At 35.9% G+C, this 19189-nt stretch overlaps 3 protein-coding genes across 3 annotated transcripts; 1 reads left to right on the forward strand and 2 right to left on the reverse strand.

The window, feature by feature from the left end:
* The first annotated feature begins 281 nt into the window (after positions 1 to 281).
* LOC109013863 (sm-like protein LSM3A) lies at positions 282 to 3478 on the forward strand. Its single transcript, XM_035685686.1, has 3 exons — positions 282 to 514; positions 2025 to 2120; positions 3200 to 3478. Exons 1-3 carry the CDS (start codon positions 398 to 400, stop codon positions 3278 to 3280), a joined length of 294 nt encoding a protein of 97 aa, XP_035541579.1. The 5' UTR covers positions 282 to 397; the 3' UTR covers positions 3281 to 3478.
* A 548-nt stretch (positions 3479 to 4026) lies between these two features.
* Positions 4027 to 8304, reverse strand: LOC109013864 (fructose-1,6-bisphosphatase, cytosolic). The gene is made up of 11 exons (XM_018996092.2): positions 7924 to 8304; positions 7475 to 7522; positions 7242 to 7316; positions 7103 to 7164; positions 6932 to 6998; positions 6692 to 6805; positions 6347 to 6433; positions 5731 to 5867; positions 5086 to 5172; positions 4864 to 4939; positions 4027 to 4433 (listed from the first exon to the last, which is right to left on the reverse strand). Exons 1-11 carry the CDS (start codon positions 8080 to 8082, stop codon positions 4323 to 4325), a joined length of 1023 nt encoding a protein of 340 aa, XP_018851637.2. The 5' UTR covers positions 8083 to 8304; the 3' UTR covers positions 4027 to 4322.
* A 2330-nt stretch (positions 8305 to 10634) lies between these two features.
* On the reverse strand, positions 10635 to 13886 carry LOC109013865 (pentatricopeptide repeat-containing protein At2g37320). The gene is made up of 3 exons (XM_018996093.2): positions 12155 to 13886; positions 11273 to 11359; positions 10635 to 11173 (listed from the first exon to the last, which is right to left on the reverse strand). Exons 1-2 carry the CDS (start codon positions 13757 to 13759, stop codon positions 11357 to 11359), a joined length of 1608 nt encoding a protein of 535 aa, XP_018851638.1. The 5' UTR covers positions 13760 to 13886; the 3' UTR covers positions 10635 to 11173; positions 11273 to 11356.
* Positions 13887 to 19189: the final 5303 nt, after the last annotated feature.

Genomic DNA, 19189 nt, shown 5'->3' on the forward strand with positions numbered 1-19189 from the left:
ATGTGAATGAATATATTTTAATTAAAAATTTTTATTTATAAGTTATCGTGTAAATATATACTTGCGATTGATATGAATATTATGCTTTATCTACCGACTATCAGGAGAAAAAGAGATGAGAAATTTTTTAATCACAAATAAATTTTATAAAAATAAATTTATAAATTAATATTTTAATGTGATATATTAATTTGTAAAATAATTTTTATTATAAAATAAATTTAAAGAGAAATTATAAGAAATAAATTATATTAATTTATAAAATATTTGTTATGACCGTAAAACTTCTGGAGGTGAGTTTAAAGAAGTGCCAGGAGGTGTTGTGGAGTTTCTCAGTTTGATTTGGGGGCGGGCTAGCAAAAGGAAGAAAGGAGAGAGAAAAGAAGGAAAAGAAAGAATGGCGAGCGAGGAAGATAGTGCGGTGAAGGAGCCTTTGGATCTCATTAGGCTCAGCCTCGACGAGCGCATCTACGTCAAGCTCCGATCAGACCGTGAACTCCGCGGCAAACTCCATGTGGGTTCCTCTCTCTCTCTCTCTCTCACACACACACACACACACACACACACACAAACACAAACTTGAACGCGGGCTGTATTTGTATTATTTATCCATTTCTTGTGTTCCTAGGGTTCTGCTTTACGGACCTAAAACAATGAAGGTTAGGGTTTCTGAAGTGAATGGATTGGTTATTTCAAACGAGGAAAGAACATCCTTTAGCAATAGCGGAAGATAATGTTTCGTTGAAACTAATTTTGGGCATTTGTGATTTCAAGGGACTAGGGAGTCGTTCAGAAGATGTTTCTTTTTTAAGAAATTGGTGGTCCACTTGACTGAGTTCGATAACATTGAAAAGGTGTCATTTTTTAAGTACGTAATCGGTTGTTACTGGGGAAATTACAGTGTAGGTAAAAATTATATTTTTCGGTGCAATCTGTGCAAATTAAGAATGTCAAACGAGCTTTGATTATTTTTTCAGATGTAGTGATGAAATGCGGGAATTCTTAAAGTCTTGGTTAAGAGAAATGTATATCCGACAAAATTACATGAGTGAGCCTGGGGCGAGCCGTATAAACCGGACGCCATGGGTTCGAAATTCCACATTCACACTCTTGGAGCCATTGAATTGGGGGAATTTTTCCTTAAGTTACCCAAGGTGTCCTTGCCGGAAACTCCTTGTTGATGGCATCTCCACCCTTGGGATTAGCCGATACTTTTTCCTGGACATCTGGTGCCAATAAAAAAAAATTATATGAGTGAGATAGGGAGCTTAGTTTTGTTGTAAATTAGTAATTTAATGCAACTTGATGGTGCGATCATCAAATTGGTTGGGGTTTCTCATTAGCATAAATATTTGTTAATGTATATTACAATATTGTACATTAGATTGTGTCTAATTTGGATCATCAACGTTATAACTGGTCTTGACCATCCCAGAAAAGATTCCCAGGCTCAACCTTATGCTTCTCAACTTTTCTCTCTGTCCAAAACCATCCAATCCTAAACATGTAAGAGTAGAGTTAGCATGGGTGAGTTTGTCTAGGTATTGGCCAAAGAGTTCTTCTTAGCTGACACTAACTTTGTTTTTTTAAAAGTTATAGCTGACACCGAGCTAAGAAGAACACTTCCCAATTCATATATTTATAGTCCCACTTGACCTTTGCTACATTTCTGCTTAAACCAGTAGAGATTCCCACAACAATCTATATAGCAGTCTCTTCTAGAAGAAAAAATTGCAAGACAAAGTAGTCTTCTACTGAAGTATTTTGATCTTCGAAGATAAAAATGATCAAAATAATTTTTGGTTCTCAAGTTTGTGAAGGCTTTGTACTTGGATGCAGCATGTCTGAACTAGTGATTTGAAGCTTTGCTCAGGAAGACAATTGTATTGAAAAGGAAATGAACATAAAGGAGAAAACAAGACCTTGTATATTCTCATTGATTTCGGCTTGCAATTTGGTCATTACGCAACAGATATGTTTATGCAACCATTGATAAATATTGTGGTTGAAAATCTGGCTTGCAGGCCTACGATCAGCACTTGAATATGATTCTTGGTGATGTTGAAGAAATTGTTACCACAGTTGAAATCGATGATGAAACATATGAAGAGATAGTTCGGGTATGTTTTAATCTCACCTTGTTTCTTTACATTATTCTCATTTATAAAAGGTTATCTTGTCTCCTCTGGAAGCTAAATATGGAAATAGAAAAAATGATGGGATGCCTTGCACCTTGGGTGGAGGCCACTCTGGTGTTTCTGGTAGCTTTAATAGTTAAAGAACCTTGCATTATTCAGGACAGCAACCTTTATTGCCAATGAAAACGAGAAATATATGCTTACTTTTTTTTATAAGTAGAAATATATGCTAACTTAGTGAAACGTTTGGCTCTATATTATGATTCATGAATCAGACTCACAATCATGGAAGTTTGTTTCTATTGTTGCATTGAGGAGTTTGGTCCCATATAACCCACCCCTATACTTAGAGTTCAAATTCATATATGTCTGAAAACCTTTTAATTGCATGGAAGAAATTGTTTGAGATGGAAGTAAAGTCGACATCTCTTTTTTTTTTTTTTTTTTGCATTGTTAATAATCATCTTTATCACTTTATAGTCTGGATTTACTCTTCTTTTTATCCTTTTTAATCAATTTTGGATAATATACGTAGGAATTACATATAGGTGAAACTTGGTGCGTAGATATTGACACTAATGGGACATCATTACTCCTTGTGTTGCAATGCATGGTAACTATTTTTTGGTGATTTACCCCTTTGGAGCATGTAGTATTTATGAATCACTATATTGATTCAAATTCTAATACTGGAAAAGTAACCTTAGAATACTTAGTACCTTTCCAAACTTTAGTGAGAGGAGAAAAAAGAGAGAGACTTGACTTGATGGTCTGAACAGCGGCACAGGGTTGATGAGTTTGAGAGTGGTGAGTGAGAAACAACATGGCAGAGTAAAAGTCTAGAATAAAAATGTTTCGAGGGTTTCTAAGGTTTAACTTGATCGGTTTTTCACATTTACATATAGCCTGGACTACTTGTAAAAAAAAAAAAAAAAAACCATATAGCCTGGACTAGATTTTGATAAAACTGGCCGGAACCAGTCTTTCCGGTTGGGTCGGTCCAGCTGGTTCTTTGACCACTCTATTTTTGTTACTGATGTACTTTTTTTTCTCCATTACAGACTACAAGGCGCACAGTGCCATTCCTCTTTGTTAGAGGAGATGGTGTGATATTGGTTTCCCCGCCATTGAGGACAGCTTGATTTCGAGGGGAAGCATGCCAGTCTATTTCGTGCCTGCTATCATTCACCTTATTGCCCCTGTATTCTAAACCCTAAGTTTTTTGCATCGACTGAATTATTATGTACAAGTTATATTCTGGAGTTTCCTTATTGATTTGGATAACACTTGATTCCATTTTCCTTTTCGCATAAAAATATAAGGTTGATGTTAGTGCACTACACAGGATTGGTTAGATAAGACTGATATGTTGGACCTGACCCAGGATCATACTTTGTGATGGCTAAAAAGAGTGGGCACTCCTTAAATTTGGCCGATGGTAGATTCCTTTTCTTTTAGGGCAGGGACAAAATGAAGGGTGTTGTCGGCTGGCTTTCGTTGCAAGAGTAGCATACTCCAAATATTGAACACATGCATAGCCGCAAAATAAGTTTAGAGAGTGATATTTACAATCATGGGGTGTGTAAAGTCTCATTTAATCATTATTATTTTGAGATTTAAAAAAATTAAATTATTTTTATATTTTGTTTAGAAGTTTGAGAAAGTTATAATAATTAAATGAGATGAAATGAGATGGTTTGTAAAAATAAATCAGGCTGAAGTCTCACATGCTTTTAAAAAAATGGTAAATTTGGAATTCACATAAAAAAAAATTATTTTTTAAATAATAAAATTTACTTCTTTTTAAAAATAAATACAGATAATTTAGACGCGATTGTATTTAGCATTATTCTCAAGTTAGAATCACGCAGATATCCATTCTCGTCAATTGATAAAGAAGGATCCATTTATATGATGCTATAGATGCATAATGCTACTCGTAAATACGTGAACGAGGCATGCATTTGCAGGTTTATAAATGAAGAATTTTTGTTTCCCATTACAAAACCCCAGTGAGTTTATCTTATGAACATAAGAGTGAAATGGCAGAGAGCCAGAGACCCTGATTTTGCATTGAAGACTCGTATTTATTTATTTATTCCTTGAAGATCCATATTAAATTCCACCAACTGCAGACATTGTTGAGGCTATCGTAGTGATACGAATGACATGAGAAGGATGACTTCATTCCTTATCTTCAGCAGCATAGAGAGCTTTAAGTTCCTCAACATCATCATGGCTTCCAAGGAATATCGGAGATCTCTCATGTATCTTCTTTGGAATCAAGTCAAGTGCCTGCAAAGATAACCCGTTTCAATCAGTTTCTAGTTTTAGCCCAACAGTAGCGAGATAGATTTTCTTAACGGTTAAGTCTTCCTAGGAATTCGCAAAAAAAATCTCCCGAGGGCTGTAGACCAGGGACTTGGGCAGTCGACTCAGAACTAAAAACAGAGCAACTAAACCTTTGATTATTTTGGATTTATCGGCTGTGTGTAGACTAAATGGTGATTTGGTATCAAGCGTTTGAAAAGAACTAAAAACTTGCTTAAGTTTTGCTCAAATTTTTAAATTCGAAAACATCAGGTCAAGAACTAGTTTTTTGTCAAAAAAGGTTTACAAACAAGATATTTGGAGGTGAATTTTAGCAATACCAAACTTATTTTCATGATAAATCTTAGTATATAGTTAGATCATATTCAGTCAAGAAAGTTCATCAAGTGAATACCCGTTGCTTGCCGGTGAAAGCCTGACCTCCTGCTTGTTCCATCAAGAATGACATTGGGAAAACTTCATAAAGAACACTGTTCAGATTATAAAAAGAAAAAAAGAAGTCAAATTCACAAAATTTAATCCTCCCCAAGATTTATGACCTAAAGCTTTAAGATCTAACATCAAGTTTTGATTACTTAGAATGAAAAAACAAGTAATCTAACCACACATAACATACCGCAGTTTCCCACTGGGGCTCTTCCTGTCAGCAGGATACAAAAAGACACCCCCATAAAGTAATGTGCGATGGACATCGGCTACCATGCTGTCAATCATGATAATATATGAAACCACATTAATCTTTCTGAAAGAGATGAAGTCAGGTAGTAAACCAAACACAAAGATCAACCAATATTGTTAGTTGACAATTTTACATGATGTTTAGTTGAAAGGCAATTAACTAGCCTAACATCCATTTTGGTCACTGCTTTTGTACACCAGCATATGCAGAAAATTATTTTGGCTGCATTCAGAGTCATAAGAGTGGCCACAAACATTTTTTCATCGGAATTTGAGTGGTTACAAACATGTAACTAATAAGCATAGGGATTAATGTTAGGAAGACTGCATGAATGCACATAACCACGGTCTACTCTGCATAGATGTCAGCAGAAACAACAATTCAATATTTCTGCATGTTAATGTTAATCCCTTATATAACCACTGCCTAAAAAAGATTGCATCCATTTTAGTTAATGATTAGAGCTGCCATTCAAACGTGGCAACAACTACAATATTAATTGTGGCAAGCCAGCAACCAAATATCAGAAAAACAATTTCAACACCTAGAAATATTTAGTAGCTAGGTTCGGAACCATGATACCTTCCAATGTATCTTAGAGACTTTGATGATGAACCATCTTTAGGGAACTTGCACTTTTCCACAAACTGAGTAGTTGGACCATCCCAGTTCTTGGCATTTCCCTCATTTACTGAATAAATCTTTCCTTTCTTTGGAATCTGCAAAATGGAATATCGTAAACATGTTCTAAATACACCAAATAAACCTGAGCTGGTATATACAGAGCTGCATGTCCCTATTATCACATATATATCACTGTATTATTGCTCTCTCCCATTTAAGAAAAGAACACACGCATGATCACCATGAAGCCAATTTTGTCAGTATACTACATGTGCACCAGCCTAATGTAAACAATAGATGTTTATAAATTACAAGCATGTAAAGTTGCCTGAAGAGAATTTACTATAGAAAATAAATCACTTTACCGTAGTCAATTATTTGGATAAAAAAAATTGAGAAATTATTTAATTTCACTCATTCGACTCATTAATAGGAAAAAAAATCTACATATATTCTGAGATGGGAACGTCCAGGATAGCATTCATGGAGAACAGAAAAATCTACGAATGCCGTATCTGGCACTCGAGTAACATATTTTTTTTTATAATTACTCGAGTAACATATATATATATACCTTGATGTCTGGATGAGTAAGAATGAACTCCCCGAGAGATGGATCAAGAGTAAAGCCGTTGACACCAGTTCCAGTGCTTAACACTAGCTGCAAAATTACAAAGTTCCATGAGAAAATAAAGACATAACAAAGCCCATTTCTAGGATGCAAATAAAGAAACTTCATTATTAGTTGTATCCATCAGCACAGAAGATTCAATCAACGGTTGTTAATTATAGGTTCCGCCTATCACTCAATATACAAGTCATGACAGAGCCCATTATCACAATGGGAACACACTATCAGTGCGCCACCAAAAGGAAAAATTGAGGGGAAAAGTTAGAAAAGGATCAACTGAATCTGTACCGTGCAAGAGCTCCCATACATGCAATAGCCAGCTGCCACCATATTCTTCCCAGGTTGTAACACATCATCTAGTGTTGGTTCGTTGGTATGTTTAACCATATAAATCCCAAAGATCTAGATGAAAGAAGAGGCAATCAATAAGATACTTCAATTTCAAGTTATTCTCAACCAATAATTACTTCACATATAAATCATCAAATCATAACATCATTACGATTATCAAGAGATCAGGGGGCATACAGTTCCAATTGAAACTCCACAGTCAATGTTGGAGGATCCATCCAATGGATCAAAAACAACAGCATACCTGTGTTGTAAGAAAGCATTTAAGATAAGATCTATAGAAAAATCTCATATCTGATATTTAAATCAACTATGAAGTCCTGAACAACAGTGGGTGAAAGCAAACACCTTCCACGCTTAGATGCCTCCACAAAGGTTGCCTCTTCATCCTCTTCTGATACAAGGATGCACTGCAAGAAGACCCAGGCTTTTAGAAAACTCATAACGAGTTCAGATAATAACCATCAACAATCTTCTAGGGACTCACTGTTCGGCCACTGCTTATCAGAGCCTTGACAAAAACCTCATTTGAAAGCACATCCAGTTTCTTTTGCTCTTCACCCTAGAGTCACAAAGGCACAAAAACCTCACATAAACAAGATAAGAAGTTAATAATCTCTAAAGAGCAGATAAAAAGGACAAAACGGGGATGGTGTAAGTTGACTAAAAATTGAACACAGAAAAGCCATACAAGGGTTTCCGAAATAATATATTACTAGCCTGAACATTGGTCTCTCCAGCAAGTCCAATGAGTTTGGCAAGACCCGCCTGCAAACAGAAAAATAGAGAACTTTTACCATTAAGAATCAAAAGTCAAACGTCAAAATCCTCTATCCTTGCAACTATATACGAGAAGAAAAAGTATCTGAAATTTTCCGGGCTATCTGATCTATATACAAGAAGAAAACATTAGCATTTCCGCTAAATATCTAACAACAGAACAATCTGTCCGATACTTGAACGTGTGATAAGAAAGGGGAAAAGAAAAATTTGTTCTTGTGTCTTAAGTTACACAGTTCTAAAAACGCAAACAACGTAAGGCAATGAAATGGAATAGAAAATATTCGCATCCCAATCGCCAACCAAACTATAGAATTAGGATTTGGAAAAAAAAAATACGAATAAAAGAAGGAAGGAAGTCAAAGGGAGAGAGGTGGGGATGGGAATACCTTGTTGACGGCGGAACATACGAACTTGCAGCCGAGGACAATGTGACTGAGCAAGATGCTGAAATCGCCGCGGGACTCCGGGTGCCTGGACTGTTCGTTGAGCACGAAACGAGTTATGGTCATCAAGTCCGTCCGGAGGGCGTCCGCCGCGTGATCCATCTTCTTCTTTTACTCGTTTCCGATTAACAAAATCTCTCTCTCTCTCTGTTTCTTTCTCTATATATGTTCCTAAGGTTGCTCGGTTCGAGGAGGGAGAAGGATAAGAATGGCTGGGTTGGCCAGAGATAAAGTTTTGGGGAAGGGAAGGAGATGGGCCTATCTGGCGTCGAGGGAAGTTTCGCACGACACGTGGCGGGCGTGGAGGGAGGGAGTGAGCGAGTGGTGGTGACTGATAGGTGCGGATAACGCCTTCCGTCTTCTTCCTTGCTCTGATTTGGCGGTTACAAGGATGTTGTCACTTGTCACTATATCTCTCTCTATGTCCTATTAGGACCACCGAGAGATTTGGTTGATTTCGACAAAATTTATGATGTTTCCAAACTCCTCTCTTTCTCCGGGGACACTTAACGCAAAGCTGCTGTGAAATAAAAGGAATATACTTAACGTAAAGCTTCGTTTGTTCATATATGTAATAATATGAGATTGAGTAATGTAATATACACTCGTAAAATGTATAAATATCGTGTAATTATTTAAAAAAAAATTAAGATTTATTATTAAAAAATTAATTTTTTTTCATATGAGTTTCATATTTATTCACTTTTTTCAAAATGACTGCACGGCGCTTGTACACTCACGACTATAAATATCATTTCTCTATGAGATGAGATGAGATTAAAATTAAAAAATTAAATAAAAAATTATTATAATATATTTTTTAATATTATTTTTATTTTAAGATTTAAAAATTTTGAATTATTTATTTTATTTTGTATTAAAAGTTAAAAAAATTATAATTATTAAATTAAATGAGATGAGATATTTGATAAAAATAAATTAGACCTAATATCGCGTAATTTTTTGTAAAAATGTCAATCTTATATTTATAAATTATAAATAATTTTATTTATTAATGAGATCTAATTTTTTATAAAAAATTTATAAAAATATTTGCATATAATTTATTTATTTAAAACTTGTATCTAATATTATTTGGAAAAGAATAATGTTTGACCATCTTAAAGTTTCGTTCAAATGATTTTTTTTACGTGATATTACATTTGATGCCACGTGATTTATTAATTTTTTTTTTCAAATAATTTCTTAAACCTCTTAAACAAGTTAAACATTTAATTTTTTTTTTATAAATTGATTAAAAAATAGTTCCTTAACTATTAAATAAAAAAAATAAAAAAATTCAAACCGGTGAGAATCTCGGTAGACCATGTATTATCCATATACACTACGCGAAGAGCCATACATTAATTTTGTATATAACATTATTCTTAGATAAATTTCGTATGTATAAATCCATTATTAGGCCAATAGAAAAAGTATATTTAATATTGTATATATTTAATACTATATACTTGATAATTTATGAATGTTATAAATATGCCAAATTGGATGCTAATTTTTTATAATATGTGAATGTTATTATAATGAGTAATTACTTCAGTGAATTTAGAGCCATTATTTATAATAAGGACAAGAGCAATAATTTGATAATTTTTATAAAATTAATGACACTTATTTAGGTTTTGATGAATTTTGCCACATAATGCAATCTTATTGAGCTTTAATGTTATTGTATAAAAAAGAATAGTTGTCAACAATTGAGGTATTGTATGATTTTCAAATGTTTAATGTAATTATGAACCTATATATTGAAATGTTTACCGAGTTAATAAAATTTGAGGCCCCGTTTAGATAGTGAAAGTATTTAATCTCATCTCATATCATCATTACAATTTTTTTAAATTTTAAAACAAAATATAATAAAAAATTTAACTTTTTCAAATTCTAAAATAATAATAATATTAAAAATAATATTTTAATAATATTTTATTCAACTTCAAGTATCATCTAAAACTATCTCATCTCATCTTGATGTCCAGACCCCACCTAAATAATGCTAGGGAATTAAATCTAATAAATAATAATTTAGTGGTTCATTAGTCAAGACCTTTGAAAACGTGTGATATTCCAGCCCTATTATAAAAGCAAATTAGACTTTATGTTTTTATCAAACCTCCATCGTGGCATATTTTTCAACTTAGGAGACCTTGAGAAAATTATGGAAGAGACGAAACATTTTTTAATGTACACGATTGACTTTTTTTAAATCATGGCCTTTACATGATTGTATTTGTGAACTATATTTGTAATTATAAGATAAAAGTAAATTTTTATTTATAATCTTGTTCAATGGATTTAGAAGTAATGTTAGATACAGATCTCGGGTGTGTAAGTCTTGCATACTTTTTTTGTTTTTAAAAAGTAAGATCCACCATTAAAAAAAATAATTTTTTTCATATAGATTATAAATTTATCCACTTTTTTCAAAAGGAGTGTATGAAACTTGTACATTCTAGGACTGCAAATATCATTTCTTTTTATTATATTTTGAGTAATGAATAAGATTTTGATATTTTATTTTAAAACTTTAAATTTTTATTTTTTAATATTGAAAAACTTTTAAAATGATAAGCAAGTCGAATCAAACCAAATCAGTTTTTTGTCAAACCACAAATTGAGCTAAGACAGAAAAGTTCTCAAACTTAACTCAATTACAGTTCTGTAGATTTCATATCCCCAAAAAAGCACGAACTTTTGTGGGCAAATTTGCAGTCTTTGAAGATCTTAACAGACCAACTCTTTGATAAATCTATGACATGCAAAAGAGTTCAAAGAAACTTGGCTTGAGATCCTATAGAAAGACAAAATGCAAAAGCCAGTTACACAGTTACAAAGAAAGGTTTCACTTCTCTGTACAAGTTCCTAACCACTACCTTTCCTTTCTGCTTGGCCTAGCTTGAATAATATAACATTGCAGTCTAAGCATAGTAATTGAATTCGCTTTTTTCTTTGCCAGAACTTGGACGATACCTTCATTGAAGTCTTCATGGTCCACTTGGAGTTGAACATAATCAACACTTTCCCTTTGTGCTTCATAAATCAGGGAAAATGAGCAATTCAGTCGCGTCAAGTCGTGGGTCTAGCATGGTTGCCTCCATACAAACAGCTTTTAGCTGTGCTCCCGAGCCAGTTCCTCAAAATTTACATCTGGATGAACAGTCGTCTTCCTCAACTGAATCCAATATGTCAAGGAAAAGGGTTCAATTAGAATCCTGGACAGAGCCAGCTTGACTGCACTGAATAGTCAAATAAATCACTCTTGAAAACTCACCTGCAACATACGAGCTCTTGCTTCTTCGCTGGGATGTGGCAGCTCAATTGTAAATTGTGTGTTCAGTAGTTCCTTTAAATAGCTTCACTGTAGATTAGAAATTAAATCCTCTTAAGAAAGTAAATACTAATCAGAATTTAACTCTAAATGTCTAATCCTAATTGGACACAAAATAACAATTCTTAATATATAAAATCTACATTAATAATTTAATTTGGATAGAATTTTTCCGACATCACTGAGTTTCTAATTTACTCCCAATATTATTTCTTACTCTCAAAATGTCAACACTCAACACTCTTAAAGATTGAATCCAACTTTCCAACTGAATATTTTGAAAACCAATCTGATTTGGTTATAACTTATAAGACAGTTAAGACTCTCCAAATGGTTGGACCAAAAATAAAATGTAAAGCCACTTGAAATACCAAGTTTAATGACAACTGAACTAGTTTGCTTGTGACGCCTGCAGATTTTAAACACAAGGTAAAAGGGCTGACTATTTAGCCAGCAACTAACCGCCATGACAACTTGAAAGAAAAGGAAGGCAAGAATATCAACAAAGTTCAACATGGTTCAAATTAGCAAGTAACATTAGAATATGAAGTTTCCAGTATATGCCCAGTCGTTACAAAATGCCTGCCACAACACACCCAAAACAGAATCTCTGCAAAGAGAACGTAGAGTAGAATAGCTACTCTCCCTCCCAGAATGCCAAACTTCAATGAAAATGTATCTTTGAATCTAATAAATCCGAGACAGTTAAAACAATAATAATATTATTAATATAAGATATAAAATAAGGAAAACGGTGATTAAAAAAAATTATAGAATAATGGCCTCCAATAATACTCATATACATAGTCATTCATCTTAACTTACCCAATCGGATTTTGTATTATCAAGTTCCTGCTGCAATTCAGGCTCATAGCCTGAAGCTTTCATATGATCTATCAAAATGTTCAATATACCAAGAATTTCAGTCATTCTGGTGTTTGACATGTCTTCTGCTCTAAATTGGTAGACACTATCTTTAACTTCAATCCAACTGTATCCTGGATTCGTTTTCAGCCCTCTAGCTTTCATTAATTTTCGCACCCTTGCAGCCTGATTCCAGTAGCCCACGCCGGCGTACAAATTTGCCAATTGCACGAGGGTAGCAGGGCAACCTGGTTCCAGAACCAGCCTTTTCTCTGCAGCCTGGATGCCAATCCAGACATTCCCGTGAAGCCTTGAAGAAGATAGCAGGGAACCCCATATAACAGCGTTGGGAGAGATTGGCATTTTTTCAATAAAATCTTGAGCCTCTTCCAGTAAACCAGCCCGGCCAAGAAGATCAACAACACATGCATAATGATCTAATTCCGGCTGTACACCATCGTCAACCATTGAATTGAAATATAACAAGCCTTGTTTAACAACAACTGCATGGCGACAGGAAGAGAGGACACCAAGGAAAGTAATGGCATCAGGTTTTACGCTTTGCCTCCTCATTTTTTCAAAAAGATCAATTGCCTGAACTGAGAGCCCATGCTGGGCATAACCTGCAATCATGGAGTTCCACGATACAATATCTTTACTGTCCATCTTTTCAAAAATGTAAAGCGCCTCTTCAGCAACCCCACATTTGCAATACATTGAGATGAGAGCATTAGCAATGTGAACGTACGAATCAAACCCCATTTGAATTGTTTGGCAATGAGCAGTTCTCCCATGCCCAAGAGCTCCACTTCCCGTGCAAGCACTCAGAAGACTCGTGAACGTAAATTCATTGGGTTCCGACGTCGAGTTCCTCATCCGATGGAAAAGCTCCAAACACACATCAACCTGCCACTCTTGAGCAAATCCAGAAATAATGGATGTCCACGACACCACATTTCTAACAGGCATTTCCTCAAAAACCCTATAAGCATTTTCTAACTCTGCACATTTCCCATACAAACTTATCAAAGAACTGCCAACATATACATTGTCGACAAACCCAGTTCCTATTGCCAAGCAATGATATTGAATACCACCAATAAGATCACGTGTAGACCCGCATAAACTCAAAGCATGAGACAAAACATCCGCATCGACTCCCAAACATTCCCGTCGCAAATTACGCTTAGGAATCAAATTCTTCCTAGAGGATGGTTTGAGGACTCCATCAACCACATATGGGATTCGAACCTCTAGATTTGAACCAGAGAAATCATCGTAATAATGTTGCTTTGAGCCTGCTCGTAAAATGTCTTGAACAAGCCGAAGATGACTCTGGCCAGTTGTGTTGACACTGGATTTCGGAGCGATAAGTTCAAGAACTTTCAACGCCTTGCCAAGTCTCTTGCTTTGCGGTGTCTGTTTCCGTTTGTGGGAAGTGAAAGGTTTAGGGGGCAATAGTGTCTGAAAACCATAAGAAAGCTTCATCCAAAAACAGCTTTGACGAATACTCGCCCACCGTGACGGAGAAATACTCCCCCACCGAGATAGAATTGGTGCCCCCATTGAAGCTTGGCCCAAGATCTATCCCCATTATCGGCCACAACTTTGAGGCCAATCGAGACCCGAAACCTTCACCTTCACCTCCATCCCCAACACCGCCACCATCTGCGAGACTGCGCCCGTCAACAATGATTGTTTCTTATTCGAAAGCTTTGATTAAGAAAGGCCTAAATGATGTAATTTTTAATAAAAATAATATTTTTAAATATTTTCAGATTCTTTTTATTACAAACTGCATCAATCAAATTATGTTATTTCGTAATATAATTTTTATAATTTTCTTTATAGGCATAATATTTATATAATATTTCTCTCAAAATTTAAATGCATCGAACTTTTTCCCTTTTAAATTTAAGAGCTTGCATATAGAGGTGAATTGTTATGAATCCACTAGGTAGAATTCACCCTTAAAAACTAGCTTACAAGGGAAGGGTGCCTAGGGGCTTATAAACCATCAACCAATCTCATACTTAGTCGATGTGGGATCGTAACAACGACCACGCTTCACAACCGATGTCCACGGCGGTCCCGGCGTTCACACGGGCTGGCTGTACGCTAGATCTTTTCCTAGCTCCGGGCGAACATTGCCATGCCGGCATCACCCCCCGTGCCGCACGATTGCAGCCGTCGCAACATGACATGTTTTACAATGGCTGAAGGAACAAGAATCAATCAACTACAAGAGGGGCTCACTGCCCTAAAAACAACTTTCGAAAATCAATACACTAAAATAAAAAAATCATCTGATGCTAAGTTTGTACACTTAGAGAATGAAATGGCTACTCTCAAACAGCAAAATGAGATCATCGTACAACAGCTTGCAATGTTAACAGCTGGAATGAAGCAAAAGCAGCCTTATGTCAGCTATAAGGACTCATCCTCTAGTGAGCAATCTAGGAATGACTTTGAGCAAATGCAGCTGCAACAAAATCTGCCTCCCCCGTTCCAGCAACAACAGCAGCAGTACCAGTAGCAACAAATCCCTCACAACCAGCAATTTCAATATCAAAATATGGGAGATGTGCAAGCTCGCACAGTAAGGTTAGATTTCTCCATTTTTAATGGGGAAGACCCTGCAAGTTGGCTTTATAGAGTTAATAAAATTTTCCATTTTCACTATACAATACCACATCAAAAACTTAGGCTTACATCATTCCATATGGTGGGAAAAGCCCTTATTTGGTTTCAAAAAATGGAGGATACTGCCCAGTTTCGGGATTGGGACACATTCACTAGGGCCTTGTTGATTAGATTCGGGCCTAATGCTTATGACGATCCAATGGAAGCCCTCACTAGACTGAGACAAGTGGGATCTGTCGAAGACTATCAAGCAAGTTTGAGATTTTATCTAACAGATTAAAGGGCTTGTCGGACACTTACAAGTTGAGTTATTTTTTAAGTGGTTTAAAAGATGAGATCCGGTTAACCGTTCGAATGTTCAATCCCATTAGCCTTACCACATCATATAGCCTAACTAAACTTCAAGAGGAAAATGTTAACCTACCCAGACGATATACCAGATTCAGCTTACCATACTCACTCGACCCCGGCATTTTAAAAAATCCTCCCACCCAACCAACAGATTACTCCAAAACCAACCACACCAAGCCACAATTTCTCATCCACAAAATATCCCACACTCAGATGAAAGAACGCAGGGACAAAGGATTGTGTTACAATTGCGACGCCAAGTGGGTGCCAGGTCATAAATGTAAAAATCCTAAGCTCTATTTACTAGAGGAGGTACTGCTGGACAGTGAGTACAGTGAGATCATTGGGGAGGAGCTGTGTGACCAAAATGATACAACCCAAGCTACCTTTGAAACCACCATTACTCCACCTAATCCAGAAATATCATTATATACTATCACATGATCTCATAACCCACGGACTATGAGGGTAAAAGGGAGAGTGGGAAACCAGTGGCTCACTATATTAATTGACAACGGATCCACCCATAACTTTGTGGACTCGGCTATCATTAAGAAATCTCACTTAACTATTGATGACACTGAAAAAGTCAAGGTAAGAGTTGCTAATGGGGATCTCATTCCAAGTGAGGGAAAATGCCAAGATGTGAGACTTTTAATTCAAGGCACTGTTTTTATGTTGGAAGTCCAGATTCTGGTACTAGCAGGATGTGACATGGTGCTAGGTATCAAATGGTTAAGGGACTTGGGCTCAATTTTATGGGATTTTAAAAAGCTGTCAATGAAATTATGTTATAATGGAAAACAAGTGATTTTGCAGGGCCTTACAACAACACACATGATAGAAGAAGGTTCATTCTACAGCAATGACAAGTTCCAAAATAAGGGAGTTATTTTACAGCTTTTAGAGGGGCAAACTGAATCTGACCAGCAAGCAAAAACACACATTCCAGCCACAATTCAGAACCTATTTAATCACTTCAAAGATATATTTGCCGAGCCAAAAGGACTACCACCCCCACGAACCCATGACCACGCCATAAACACCATACCAAACACAAAACCCATCTCCATAAGATCCAACTTGCGGAATGCAAATAACTAGAATCAAATGAAGGCCCAATTATCTTAGGGCTCCCAAACAGCACATAACTAAATAACAGAAAGCAATAAACCTTCGGCCCAAGCCCGGCCCATGATACTTCACTTAGGCACTTCAGAAGGCAAGTACACGGAACTGAAGTGAAACACTTCTTCTCTTCTTCGGCAGTTCCTTATCCTCCGTAAGTCTTGCACGTGGGTTAGGGTTTCATCCCTAACCCTTCCCATCGTCACCTTCCTCTAATCTCTCGGCACCACCGCTTGCGGATGCTCCACGCCGGACTCGTTACATGAATATTCTCTTTGTGTATTACAATGATAAAATCTATTTGGGGGGATGTGTTTCAAATTAGATTATTTTATATTTGCGGGAAACAAAATCTCTCCCTTTTCTTAGACATTTTCATCTTCTTTCATTTATATTTGGTATGTTTGATGGAAGAAAAATAAAGAAAACGAGAGAGCATACATCATAAAAATGGATCTTCTTGCTCAAATTGATGTTTCATTATTCAGCCTGCATTGCGCCATCAATTCTCTGTAGGCATCCATAATCTGCCAGGAAAATAATTCCAAATCAGAGGTTTTAGGATAAGCTTGGATATTGAGATGAATTAAGTTGAATTATAAATAATAATATCTTGTGAGTCTTATTGAAATTGATTTAATTTTTTTAAGTTGGGATGAGTTTAACTTTTTAGGTTGAAATGTAAGGAATAAATTTACTTTTTTATAGAAAGTTGAAAAAATAGTAAATTTTATCGATAATTAATTTGAGATAAATTGAGTTTACTTTGTTTCTTGCCACTATTAAAGTACCTATCTAGGATCTTTGCAAAGGCATATTAGTTTGACGAGGCTTCATGTATTTATCCATTTTAATTTATATTTTCAAAACGACTTAACGATTTCACCATGAAGGCTCTTACATAGACCAACTTATTTTATACCACAATCTACAATAAAAGCAGTGTAATCTACAGCTAATTTAACATAATTTTCATAAAAAACTCAATGTGCAATCACTTTTTTCTATTCTTTACGCATTTTACTAATGTGATTGGTTGTGTTACTTTTTTTTTAATATAAAATAACTACTTTGGCCATTCACATTAATGGAGTACATAAAAAATTTGAAAAAATGACTGTATATAGCAAAACTCAATTTTCATTTAGGACTCCTCACCTTGTATTTCTTATTTATATGGACCCAAATTTGATAACCAAATTAAACTTTCAATACCTGGTTTCCTTCGTATGTCATATTGACATTGTAAGTCTGTTGCTCATAATTCTTTTGGAACACCAATGTCATTGGGGAGAGACTACAACCGTGGAACCAGTTGGTGCAACTACGGTTACTTCATAGGTCGGCACAGTCCTCACAAATTGATAAATACAAGGAGATGAACGATGGGTAATCAAGATCAAGAGATGGGTTGGAACAAGAACTCTTATCTCGCTTGCTAATCTTGAGGAAATGCTCGCCGTTGAAATCCAAATAATACAAGAGATCCACAAAATCTTGTGGGGTCGCATCATAAATCAAACCTGAGTCTAATGCTTGATAGCGTTCAATGAATTATGAGTATTATCCAACGGGTTTGTAGTCGTCATAATGGCAGCTATAGTCCAATTTATTGGTTTATACATGTCATCAGAACCTTGGCGTCATTAAAGCTTAACCACAACGCAAGGGCAAGCAAAATGTCTAAATTCTGGTGATATGGGATCACCATTGGAAAGAAGAATTGCCGGTGATGCAGTTGAATTAACTATAGAATCAAGTTGATGAACAATATGGCCAGAATCAAATACAATAATCCCATTAGGGGTCTCGTACAGACCAAGTGAAGTACATTGTGATAGAGCCTTGTATACCAATAGTTGGTTCTGCAAAAGGGCATCACCTAGGTACATCGACTGTCCAAAAATGGTTTCACCGTTTCCTAAACTCAAAACTACAGCAAACCATCTATAAATTGAGGTTGTGGTGACAGTTAATACCCAGGGGAACTTGTTGTTTAGTGTTTCCAATGATGGTCCGTAATTTCCCGTAGCAGATACGACCACCGTGCCCTTTTTCCATGGCTGCAAATGCAGCTGTTGCCACTAGATCTTCATACAATGGTTTTCCTGCCCCTAGATCACCTATGGAAAGGTTTATCACATCAGGCACCATCAATGATGGCTTGTTCTACCGCAGTAATCACATCACAATGTGTAAGTTTCTTGATCATTCCAGGCCACTTTGTAATAGCCAACCCAACCCAACACCAATAGCTGTTCCTTAGGCATAACCAAAATAAAACATTCCATCAACACAGTTACCAACAATCATGGAGGAAACTTGGAAGAGGAGCCCATCTTACATTCTCCATGGGGTTTACACAAAAATGAACAGGGATAGTACCAATCTAAAAACCCTTAAGAAGGAAATGGTTGTATACTTGTATCATACAACATAACCTAGCCTAAACTAGTTCCAAAAGTAAATGAATAGACAGATAAAAAAAAATATAAGAAAAAGGATTGAGGATGAGAAGTGTCTTTCACAACAAGACAAGGCCAAAAGAGCAACTAGCCTCACTTCGAGAAAGCCTTGTCGAGAATATAAATTTTAACAATAAGCTCTAAAAGATTTTGATCCCTTGTTATGAATTTATTTTCATCTATCATTATTGTGTGGAGGTGTAGGCCCAAATGGTGAAGGCCTTGGTCTTGCGGTATCACTCTCTTCAACATCCAAGGTTCAACACCTCATGGGTGCAAACGATCATTTGGGGTCACACTCCTAGTAAAAAATCAGCAATTTAACCAGTTCTGTATAGGAAAATTTCTAAAGGTGCGGTGCATGGGACCGGTGTTTACTCTGCAGGGGTGGGTCCGAAGGGCCTTCTTT

Source organism: Juglans regia, chromosome 15, assembly GCF_001411555.2.
Source record: "Juglans regia cultivar Chandler chromosome 15, Walnut 2.0, whole genome shotgun sequence".
Classification (NCBI taxonomy): domain Eukaryota; kingdom Viridiplantae; phylum Streptophyta; class Magnoliopsida; order Fagales; family Juglandaceae; genus Juglans; species Juglans regia.

Bases quoted from the DNA above. Each gene is read 5' to 3' on its own strand.
- LOC109013864 (XM_018996092.2), bottom strand. From the start codon at position 8,082: ATGGATCACGCGGCGGACGCCCTCCGGACGGACTTGATGACCATAACT. The intron at 6,434-6,691 runs GTACAGATTCAG...GTAATTTTGCAG, and splicing joins TGTATGGGAGCTCTTGCACG to CTAGTGTTAAGCACTGGAAC. The intron at 4,940-5,085 runs GTATGTTATGTG...TAATCTGAACAG, and splicing joins AGCCCCAGTGGGAAACTGCG to TGTTCTTTATGAAGTTTTCC.
- LOC109013863 (XM_035685686.1), top strand. From the start codon at position 398: ATGGCGAGCGAGGAAGATAGTGCGGTGAAGGAGCCTTTGGATCTCATT. The intron at 515-2,024 runs GTGGGTTCCTCT...TCTGGCTTGCAG, and splicing joins AACTCCGCGGCAAACTCCAT to GCCTACGATCAGCACTTGAA. The intron at 2,121-3,199 runs GTATGTTTTAAT...TCTCCATTACAG, and splicing joins CATATGAAGAGATAGTTCGG to ACTACAAGGCGCACAGTGCC.
- LOC109013865 (XM_018996093.2), bottom strand. From the start codon at position 13,759: ATGGGGGCACCAATTCTATCTCGGTGGGGGAGTATTTCTCCGTCACGG.